The 11,593-nt window shown below is 39.1% G+C and overlaps 1 protein-coding gene across 1 annotated transcript in view; it reads left to right on the plus strand.

Annotated features, from left to right (window-relative positions):
* LOC129392557 (uncharacterized) overlaps window positions 1-10,549 on the plus strand; it is a 16,306-nt gene extending 5,757 nt beyond the window's left edge. Inside the window, exon 3 of the mRNA XM_055088497.1 lies at window positions 10,074-10,549. Within this exon, the coding sequence (XP_054944472.1) occupies window positions 10,074-10,152 (79 nt within the window). The 3' untranslated portion in view covers window positions 10,153-10,549. The remainder of the gene's footprint in view (window positions 1-10,073) is intronic.
* The last annotated feature ends 1,044 nt before the right edge of the window (window positions 10,550-11,593 follow it).

Genomic DNA, 11,593 nt, shown 5'->3' on the forward strand with positions numbered 1-11,593 from the left:
CCGCTCCCTGCAACTAGAGAAAGCCCACGCGCAGCAATGAAGACCCAACACAGCCAAAAATAAAATAAAACAAAAAATAAATAAATTAAAAAAAAAAAAAAAAGAATCTGCCTGTCAATGCAAGGAACACGGGTTAGAGCCCTGGTCTGGGAAGATACCACGTGCCGCGGAACAACTAAGCCCTTGCGCCACAATACAGAGCCCGCGTACCAGAACTACTGAAGCCCGCGTGCCTAGAGCCCATGCTCTGCAACAAGAGAAGCCACCGCAACGTGAAGCCCGTGCACCACAACAAAGAGTAGCCCACGCTTGCCGCAACTAGAGAAAGCCCATGCACAGCAACAAAGACCCAATGCAGCCAAAAATAAATAAATTAATTAATTTTTAAAAAATTGCTAGTGTATAGATACACAATAGATTTTTGTATATTGACCTTGTATCCTGCAAATTTACTTAACTCATTTATTAGCTCTAATCAGTAGGTAGGTTTCTTAAAACTTTTATGTACAAAATCATGTCACGGGCTAATAGAAATACTTTCACATCTTCCTTTTCAATCCACGTTCCGTTTCTTTCTTTTTTTTTTTTTTTATCTAATTGCCTTGGCTAGAACCTCTAATACAATGTTGAATAGAAGTAGTAAGAGCAGACATCTTGTCTTGTTCCTAATATTAGTCACCATTAACTATTATGTTAGCTGTGGATTTTATGTCATTCTGTTATCAGGTTGCAGAACTTCCTTTTTATTCCTAGTCGTAGAATGTTTTTATCATGAAAGGACGTTGGATTTTGTCAAATGCTTTTTCTTTGTATGCTGAGATGATCATATGGTTTTTGTCCTTTATTAATATGATTTTCATATGTTAAACCAATCTTACATTCCTGAAATAAATTCTACTTGGTCATGGTGTTTAATCGTTTTTACATGTTGCTGGATTCACTTTGCTAGTATTTTGTTGAGGATTTTTATGACTATATTCATAGAAATGTTTGTTTTCAGTTTTCTTGTGATGTCTTTGGTTTTGGTATCAGGGTAATACTGGCCTTATAAAATGAGATGGAAGTCCATCAGCTATTTTTTGGAAAAGTTTGTGAAGGATTAGTGCTAATTCTTCTTTAAACATTTGGTAGGATTCACTAGGGAAGTTGCCTGGCCTGGGCTTTTCTTTGTGGGAAGGTTTTGATTACTGATTCAATCTCTTGTTATAGTTCTATGCAGATTTTCTATTTCTTCTTGATTCAGTTTTGGTAGTTTGGGTGTTTCTAGGAATTCATATTGCTTATCTAATTTGTTGGCATGCTGATAGTATTTCCTTATAATTCTTTTTATTTCTGTAAAGTTGTAATAGCACCTCTTTCATTCCTGATTTTAGTAATTTGAGTCTTCTCTTTTTTTCTTGGTTAGTCCAGCTGTCTTGTCAATTTTGTTGATATTTTCTTTTTTTAAAAAAAATTAATTTATTTTATTTTATTTATTTTTGGCTGTGTTGGGTCTTCGTTGCTGCACGCGGGCTTTCTCTAGTTGTGGCAAGTGGGGGCTACTCTTCATTACCATGCATGGGCTTCTCATTGCGGCGGCTTCTCCTGTTGTGAGCACGGGCACTAGGCGCACAGGCTTCAGTAGTTGTGGCACACGGGCTCAGTAGTTGTGGCTCACGGGCTCTAGAGCGCAGGCTCAATAGTTGTGGCTCACAGGCTTAATTGCTCTGCAGCATGTGGGATCTTCCTGGACGAGGGCTCGAACCTGTGTACCCTGCATTGGCCGCTCCGCGGCATGTGGGATCCTCCCAGACCGGGGCGCGAACCCGGTTCCCCTGCATCGGCAGGCGGACGCGCAACCACTGCGCCACCAGGGAAGCCCTGCAGGTGGATTCTTAACCACTGCGCCACCAGGGAAGTCCCTGTTGATATTTTCAAAGAACAAACTTTGGGGTTTTGTTTATTCTCTCTATTGTTTTTTGCTTCTCTATTTTATTTATTTCTGCTCTAGTCTTTATTATTTCCTTCCTTCTGCTTGCTTTGGGTTTAGTCTTCTTTTTCTAATTTCTTAAATTGGAAGGTTATGTTACTGATTTGAAATCTTTCTTTTTGATATAGATATTCACAGCTATTAATTTCTTTCTAAGCACTGTGTTAGCTGCATCCTATAAGTTTTTGTATGTTGTGTGTTTTCATTCATCTCAAGGTATTTTCTGATTTCCCTTGTGATTTCTCCCATTAGTTAAAAATATATTGTTTAATTTCCACATATTGTGAACTTGCTAAAATTCCTTCGTTACTAATTTCTAATACTGTTTTTTTTTTTTTTTTTTTTTTTTTTTTTGTCCACCGTGCGGTTTGCGGGATGTTAGTTCCCCGACCGGGGATGGAACCTGTGCCCCCTGTAACCACTGGACCGCCAGGGAATTCCCTCTAATACATTTTTTAAAAGGGGCATTTTTCACAGGTCTTGGAGTGAGTTTCCAGTCTGTGAAGTAATTGAATTCAGTAATTAAAGTCAGAGTATCACTTGTTACTAGAATTTTCAAATCACAATCCAACTTACTTTCCAGACATTTCGTTCAAGTTTTCCATGCATAATTTTTTTTTAAATTTTTTTTAACATTTATGAAACATTTTAATTACCCCTGGGCTTTTTTTTTTTAACATCTTTATTGGAGTATAATTGCTTTACAATGGTGTGTTAGTTTCTGCTTTATAACAAAGTGAATCAGCTATACATATACATATATCCCCATATCTCCTCCCTCTTGCATCTCCCTCCCACCCTCCCTATCCCACCCCTCTAGGTGGACACGAAGCACTGAGCTCATCTCCCTGTGCTTTGCAGCTGCTTCCCACTAGCTATCTATTTTACATTTGATAGTGTATATAAGTCCATGCCACTCTCTCACTTTGTCCCAGCTTACCCTTCCCCCTCCCCATGTCCTCAAGTCCGTTCTCTACATCTGCGTCTTTATTCCTGTCCTGTCCCTAGGTTCTTCATCACTTTTTTTTTTTAGATTCCATATATATATATTAACATACGGTATTTGTTTTTCTCTTTCTGACTTACTTCACTCTGTATGAGAGGCTCTAGGTCCAGGATTGGGTTGTTTGTTCTTTTGATATTGAGCTGCATGAGCTGCTTGTAAATATTGGAGATTAATCCTTTGTCAGCTTCCATGCATAGTTCTTCGTGATGAATAAAGAAATCCAGTTTGAAATAACCTTTATGGAGTGAAAGTGAACAGAAATTCTCAGTGGCCAGGATTATTCATTTGATATTTACTCAGTGGTATCTTCTGTGCTGTTCTATGCCAACCATCTGGGTTTTGTATATTTGAAGTTTTCTTGACAAAATCATCATGAGCCAGCTGTTTTCACTTATTTTTAATTTTAGGTTTCCACATGAATTACCCCTGGTGAGTGGGTTAAAACTGTTATTGTTTATTGCACTGGGTATGTAGTCACATAGCCAAGATTTCTTTTCCAGAGATGGTTCCATGGATATATAATGTTTATTGAGCATCTTCAGTCTGCTAAACACCATTTAGAAAATAAAATTGGGCAATGCCCCTTCCCCAAAGTAAAATATACCGAAGGAGAAGCAAGAAGGTTCTTTGATAAAGATGTCAAATATAAATTGTCGTTGTGGGTTCAGTGGTAATCGAGGACAGGATCCTGGAAAATGAACTGATCACAGCATGTGTTTATAAACTTGTTTCCCCTCCCTTGTGAACAAACCACATGAACTCAAGATGTAAATAGTATCATCAGTATTCTTGACTATAGATCCCACTTAAGTTGGAGCTGGAAGTATAAGCTTGCTGAAAGATAATCATTATTCAAATCACAAAATGATAAAGCCCATGGGATCTCAGAAATCACCTGGCCAAATCCCTTCACCATTCTTTTTGTTTGTTTGTTTTTTTAATTGGCGTATAGTTGTTTTACAATGTTGGGTTCGTTTCTACTGTAGAGCGAAGTGAAGTAGAGTTCCCTGTGCTATACAGCAGGTTCTCATTAGTTACCTATTTTATACATATTAGTGTATATATGTCAATCCCAATCTCCCAATTCGTCCCCCCCCTTTCCCCCCTTGGTGTCCATACATTCGTTCTCTACATCTGTGTCTCTATTTCATGTTTTTTTTTTTTTACATTAATTTATTTATATTTTACTTTGGGCTGTGTTGGGTCTTCGTTGCTGTGCACGGGCTTTCTGTAGTTGCCACGAGCGGGGGCTTCTCTTTGTTGCAGTGCAGAGGCTTCTCATTGCGGTGGCTTCTCTTGTTGCAGGGCACAGGCTCTAAGCACGTGGGCTTCAGTAGTTGTGGCATGCGGGATTAGTAGTTGTGGTTCGCGGGCTCTAGAGCGCAGGCTCAGCAGTTGTGGCACACGGGCTTAATTGCTCCGCGGCATGTGGGATCTTCCCGGACCAGGGCTCGAACCTATGTCCCCTGCATTGGCAGGCGGATTCTTAACCACTGTGCCACCAGGGAAGTCCCTCATGGTTTGTTTTGATTACTGTTGAATCTACAGCATCAAGAAGAGGTCCTGGTCACTAGTTGTTAGGTGAACGAATCTTCCTGAAATGTCCCTGCTCAAGACTCTCTTCTCTGTCATATCAGGTCCAGACTCCTTTATCTGCCTATCAAGTCCCTCCATGATTTGTCTCCACCATATCTATAATTATATTTCCTGTTACTCCTCATCACACATCCACCAAGTAGGCTGGTAGCCCATTTTTCCCTACATACCTATATGCTCACACTACTCTACCAAATTCTATACATATTTTGAGGTCCACTTCATCCATTCAAATCCTATATATACTTTGAGCTCCTCTTCTTCCACAAGCCTCTTTTCTAACAACTTTAGGCCACATTAGTGTTCCTTTCCTAAGATTCCTGTTACGGTTACAGTTAGCATCACAGTTTACCATTTTAATGTTTAATATTTCTATATGCCTGTGTAGTTTTAAAAAGTACGTCACATACTTTTTTTTAGCTTTGTAACAATCCTGTGTGGTTGGACACAAATTATTATTCATTAACTCCAGAAATGTTTTTGAGCATTTACAACGTACCAATGCCCTAGGAAGACACAGGGAATATAGTAATGGGTAAAAAAAGAAGACCCTGACCAATGTTCATAGTACTTAAGAGACAGAGACAGACTTTAATCAAATAATCATGCAGTAAATGTAAGATTACAATACTAACAATTGCTAACATTTACATTTATTGAGCATTTATTATGTGGCTGGCACTGTTCCAAGTCCTTTACAGCTATTAACTCATGTTATATTCTTAACCACCCTATGAAGAAAGTATTATTATTCTATGTTACACATGAGGAAAATTACAGTTATGGTACGTAAAAGTGTGTGGTAACTCAGTTTCCGTATATAACAAATTCTTATTGGTAGAGCCCTTAGATCAGTGACTGATGTGTAGTAAACATGTCTGAGTATTAGCTATTATGATGATGATGGTGAGAGATTAAAATGAGAGAATCCTATTAGAGACATTAAGGGGAGCTATGATCTGAAGGAAAGGCAGGTGTGAATGTGGTCAAGTGGGCAGTTGGGTGGCCATGTTCCAAGCAAAGGCAACAGCACATGCAAAGGCTCTGGGGGCAGAGGGGGTGGAGGGAGACCTAGAAGGCACTCGTTGTGGCTGAAGCACAGCTGGAATGGAACATGATATCAGATGAGGATGCAGCCTAGATTCTGCAGGGGCCTGGCCATATTGAAGATTTAGTCTTTAAGAGTCACCGAAGCGTTTTTAACAGGGGCTTATATGATCAGATATGCATTTTATAAGATTATTTTGGCTACTATGAGGAGAAAGGATTGGAAGGGGCTGAGAGTGGATTAGAGTAGATGATTAGGAAGATTTCACAGGAGTACACCGGGACAGAAGATGGTAGCTTAGACAAATCTAGTGAAAGTAGAGTTAGAAGTAAATGGATCTGATATAAAAAGATAGAATTTGGTGATGGATTGGAGAGATTAGGGTTTGAGGGACAAGACATCAGGGCCTAGGTTTTTGTATAACTGTTCATTGAAATAAAACTCCTGGAAAAGGCTAAGTTTTGAGGGAGAAAATCATGAGTTCAGTTATATATACATTGGTTATATATACATTGAATTTGAGATGCCTCTGAGACTTCCAAGAAGAATTGATAAGTAACCTGAGTTCAGATGCATGGTCAAGGCAGAGGTCATTGATAAAGAGGTGGTGGTAAAGTCCTAGGCATGGACAAGAATATTCAGAAGTATTAACTGGAAAGAAAAGAAAAGAAGGCCTAGAACCGAGCTTTGAGAGATGCTTGGGGTTAATGCATGGATAGAGGAGGATATACTTACAAGGAGTCAGAGGGAGTGGTCAGAAGGATAAGAAAAAAACTGGGAGAGTACTGTCATGGAAGCTGGAAAAGAGAGCATTTCAAGAAGGGAGAGTGGTAAATTGTGTCAATTGTTGTTGGAAAGTCAATAAGATGACTGAAAAATGTTGGATTTGTTGACACTAAGATTTTATCAGTGAGACATAAGTGATCTCAATCAGAGGTCCTTCGTGGGTGTGATAACGCAGGACCCCAGAGGAGAACTGGCTGAACAGTGAGTGGAAGGAAAGGAAATGAAGGCAGTTAGAGGAGTAGCTAGAAGGGAAGCTAAGATCCAGGAAGGATTTTGTTTTGTTTTCTTCAACAGAAAAAAAAAGAGAGAGAGAGACTGTTTAAAACCATTGAGAAGAATCCTATTCAGAGGAAAAAAAAATTGAAAAAGATATATAGATGAAACCAGACTGTATAGTCCACAGGGAAGAGTTCTGAGAAGGCAGGGTTGAGGGAATCCAAAACACAGGAAAAGAATTCGGCCCTAATTAGGAGGAAAGACAGCTCCTCCATTAAAACAGGAGGGAAGGAAAACAGGACGGGTACTGGTGAAAGTAGGATTACATGTTTAGTAGAAGGTGGAGAATGGGATAGTTTCTGTTTTTTCAGGAAAGTGAATTGAACTTCCACTGGACAGAATTTATTTTGCCTTGTTATCATTTAAATACAGTTTACATAAGTTGTAAAATACCTCAAAAGCAATAAAAAGCTAGAATCAGATAACGTGGAAATGTCTGCTCTAAAGAATGCATAGTTTTCCATTGGAAACACCAGTTATATTTTTTGTTTCTTCCAAATTTCAGTACACCTCTCATCCCAGAGGTATGTGGAACCTGAGAGTATAAACAGCACCATTTGGGTGGGGCAACAGGAAAATAGTGTCCACAAGGGAGAGTCAGATTTTAATAAAGATAAGAAATTGAAGAGAAAGCTTGACAATGCAGGGGCTTTTGCAGGCTGTGGATAATAAGTTCTAGAGGGCACAGTGGAAGAGTTTGGAAGGTAGGATGAGGCTGAGAGAAAGGCAAAGTTGTAGAGAGTAATATAGGCATAATAATACATTAGCACTTTGGTTCTCAGCGGGGGAGGGAGTTGCCCTCCCACCCTAAGGTTGTCAGATAAAACACCAGAAGCCAGTTAATTTTTTTTTCTTTTTTTTTTTTTTTGGCTGCGTTGGGTCTTCGTTGCTGCGCGCGGGCTTTCTCTAGTTGCGGTGGACGGGCTTCTCATTGCGGTGGCTTCTCTTGTTGCGGAGCACGGGCTCTAGGCACGCGGGCTTCAGTAGTTGTGGCTCGCAGGCTCTAGAGCGCAGGCTCAGTAGTTGTGGCGCACGGGCTTCGTTGCTCCGTGGCATGTGGGATCTTCCCGGACCAGGGCTCCGACCTATGTCCCCTGCATTGGCAGGCAGTTTTTTAACCACTGAGACATCAGGGAAGCCCGAAGCCAGTTAATTTTTGAATTTCAGGTAAATAAAGAATAGGAGATGAAAATATATATGTCCTGTTGTTTTTGTTTTTAGTTTGCTTTTTTGTTTTGCTAAATCTAGTAACTCTACCCTAAGGGCACATTTGTCAGAAGTTTTTTGATTGTCACAACTGTGGGGGGAAGGGTGCTATTGGGATCTGGTGGGTTGAAGCCAGGGATGCTGCCAAATATCTTACAACGCACAGGACAGCCCCCACAGAAAGCATTTTCCAGCCCAAAATGTCAATAGTGCTCAAGTTGAGAAACCATGTATTTGAACAATGATCTATAAATTTTTTATCACAAACTCTCCTTTCAACATTTAACATGCACCCATGTTATATGTATATAATGTAATACTGTCCTAATATATTATGTACATTTTTATTTTTATTTTTATTTTTTATTTATTTATTTTATTTTTTTGTGTGTGGTATGCGGGCCTCTCACTGTTGTGGCCTCTCCCGTTGCGGAGCTCCGAACGCGCAAGCTCAGTGGCTATGGCTCACGGGCCCAGCCGCTGCGCGGCATGTGGGATCCTCCCGGACCGGGGCACGAACCCGCGTCCCCTGCATCGGCAGGCGGACTCTCAACCACTGCGCCGCCAGGGAAGTCCTATGTACATTTTTAAATCACAAAAAAGGTTTAAAAATTTAAAAACTAAAGGATGAGATGAAGCTGAATCAAACACACTATTTTAAAATATAAATTTTATTTATTTTCTATACGAAAAGCGCTTTTTGCTCCCATGAACTTTTTTTTTTTTTAAGCAAGAGCAATCTGATTGACTTTGGTTTATTTTTGAAATGGTGGTTTAACACACTATGATCTTATGATTTCAGAAGTTTGCCTCTATGATCTGTTTACTTTATTACTTCGTTTTAATGGAAATGAAACTCACAAAAATATAAAGGATCCAAACGTAAAATAGCTGGCTGGGCCTACTCAAACATGAAATTAATTTTTCAGTCCCGTTGAATTTTACTGAAATTCATCTAGTTAATTTTTATCTTTTATGATATCAATCAGTTACACTTGCAAATTAATCAGAAGATGTTATATTTTTAGCAAATATATTTAAAATTCACTGAATCTCTTTTATTCGGAAGATTCTTTTTTTTTTTTTAATTTTATTTATTTTATTTTTGGCTGCATTGCATCTTTGTTGCTGTGTGCAGGCTTTCTCCAGCTGCGGAGAACAGGGGCTACTCTTCGTTGCGGTGTGCGGGCTTCTCATTGTGGTGGCTTCTCTTGTTGCGGAGCATGGGCTCTAGGCATGCAAGCTCAGTAGTTGTGGTGCAGGGGCTTAGTTGCTCTGCGGCATGTGGGATCTTCCCAGACCAGGGCTTGAACACGTGTCCCCTGCATTGGCAGGTGGATTCTTAACCACTGCACCACCAGGGAAGCCCTATTCGGAAGATTCTTAAACACAGTAGAAAACTATTTCCAAGGTTTTATGCATGCAAATATGAACATTTTATAAGTGACATACTTCTGTGTTTTTTGGCAAAAAAAAAAACCCTACCAAAATAGAAAGACTTCTAAATATCATTTTTCAAAATATTTGTTTACAGTAGCTTTCAAAAAGCAGTTGTTTGTCACTCATTATACTATCAACTTTATCTTGAAGGAAAAGAGTTTAAAACATTGTTTTTCAGTATCTATAGAGTTGCATACTACTGATAGCCACCTTATCATCATTAACATCATCCACATTTGAAAAAGTTAGCAAATTAGAATGTTCATTTTTTTGTAAAAGAAAAGTATACGTTATCCCTCACCACTGTCTTCCCCAGCAGAAAAAAAGAAAAGTGTAAGTTATTTGTAGGTTCTGACAACTATTTTAATACTCTGACAAGAAACACTTAGCAAACCTCTGAGCGAAGCCAAATATCTTTGTCAGCAATCCCCTTTTCACCATAGACCACTGTATTATGAAGACTCTGCTACATAAAACTCTTGGTTCTATAAAAATGAACATACTGATGTCATCGCTTAAGCACAAAAAAGTATAATATGGGTGAGCACTATCAATCCATTTGCACTGTGGAGCTCCTATGTCTCCCTGAAGATACCAAAATGACTCATAGCCAGCTGGCATCCAGATCAGATAAAGATGCCTGTGTCCAGCTGTATATTAAATAGTAGCAAAGCTGAATTTCTTTATTATTGTTTTAGACTTAAAAAGTATAAATAGAAATCTAACATTTTTTGTTAATATCCCAGTATACCATCACGCACACCCAGGATGTGCCCATCCTACTCCACTGTGGGGACCTTTACATTAGAGGATGGTGTAGCTTGAGACTATTTCCACTTCTTTGCTGAGGTGTGTGAGGCCAAGACAGATTGAAGTCAGAGAGACCTGGGTTAGAGCTTCCTAAAATGGCTCCATCGTTCATCAGCTGTGCAGTCTTCTGCAAATTACATAATTTCTGTGCTTCTGTTTCTGTATTTGTAAAATGGAATAATACTGTAAAGTGGAGATAATAATACCTCATGGGACTGATGTGAGGATTAAATAAAATAATGTTAACATAACCATGCCACCTCTCCTAAACACTCACAAATTGAGCCTACTCCCCAAGCCCTTGCCCTCAGCCTTGGCCTACCCATCTGTTTCACAAGGATCACGGAGGCCATCAGTTGAGAACTCCCTCCATTTCAGGCCTCCTCATGGAGGCCTCTTATCACTCCTCTTATCCAAGCACAGTGCTTTCACTGTGCAGTAGAACCATCTCATGTTACCTCCTCACATACTTTGTTCAATTATCCTTTCTCCTATATATTAACCAAACCATCCAATTCTATTGGCTTTTCCCCCTAAGTTGACAAATATGTTCGTGTCTCCCAACATTGAAAAAAATTTTTAAACTTAGGTAATAAGTTAAAATCCATATTTATGCTCTCCCCAAATGTCTGAGAGGAAACCATGAATAACAGTTTTGTTTCGTATTTATAACTCTACCTCATTGTTTAAAATTCCTGCATAACATAATGTTGCATAGTCAACAAATATCTCTTGCATGTCTACATTGTTCTATGTACTGAGGGTATAGCAGTGAACAAGCTGGATAATATTCCCTGCCCTTCAAGAGCTTACTTTCTAAAGGGAGTGGAGCACAGAAAGTCAATAAGGTAAACAAGTAAATATATATAATATGTTAAATGATGATAACTACTTTGAAGTTTAAATAGGGTGGAAAGAGAAAGCATTGCTGAGAAAAATGACATTTGAATAAAGATTAAAAGGTCAAGGAGAAGCCCTCAGGGATATCTGGGGAAAGAGCCTTCTAAGCAGAGAAAATAGCAAATGCAAATGTCCTGAGGCAGGAAGAATGCTTGCCATGGAGTTATAGTTACAGTGTCTATATATAGGCAATGTTATTTACTTCTCATATTTAGTCCAAGGTCCTATCCGCATATATTGAAACCAAAAGACTAAATTGTAGGGAATTCCCTGGCAGTCCAGTGGTTAGGACTCTGTGCTTTTCACTGCCAAGGGCAATGCGGCGCGGCCAAAAAAAAAAAAAAAGACTAAATCGTAAAGTTAACAGCCATCAGCATTCCTTATGTAAAATAATAAGGGAAAATCAGGAGAGAGATTCTTTTTATGTACACACATAAAAAGCTGGAAGAAAATATGCATAGCTATTACTGTGCTCATTTCTGTAAGTGGTCACAAGGCCATAATTGACATTTATAAATGTTGTCTTCCACTATCCATTCATCATTATTTCCTTTCC

Source organism: Physeter macrocephalus, chromosome 11 (genome assembly GCF_002837175.3).
Source record: "Physeter macrocephalus isolate SW-GA chromosome 11, ASM283717v5, whole genome shotgun sequence".
Taxonomy (NCBI): domain Eukaryota; kingdom Metazoa; phylum Chordata; class Mammalia; order Artiodactyla; family Physeteridae; genus Physeter; species Physeter macrocephalus.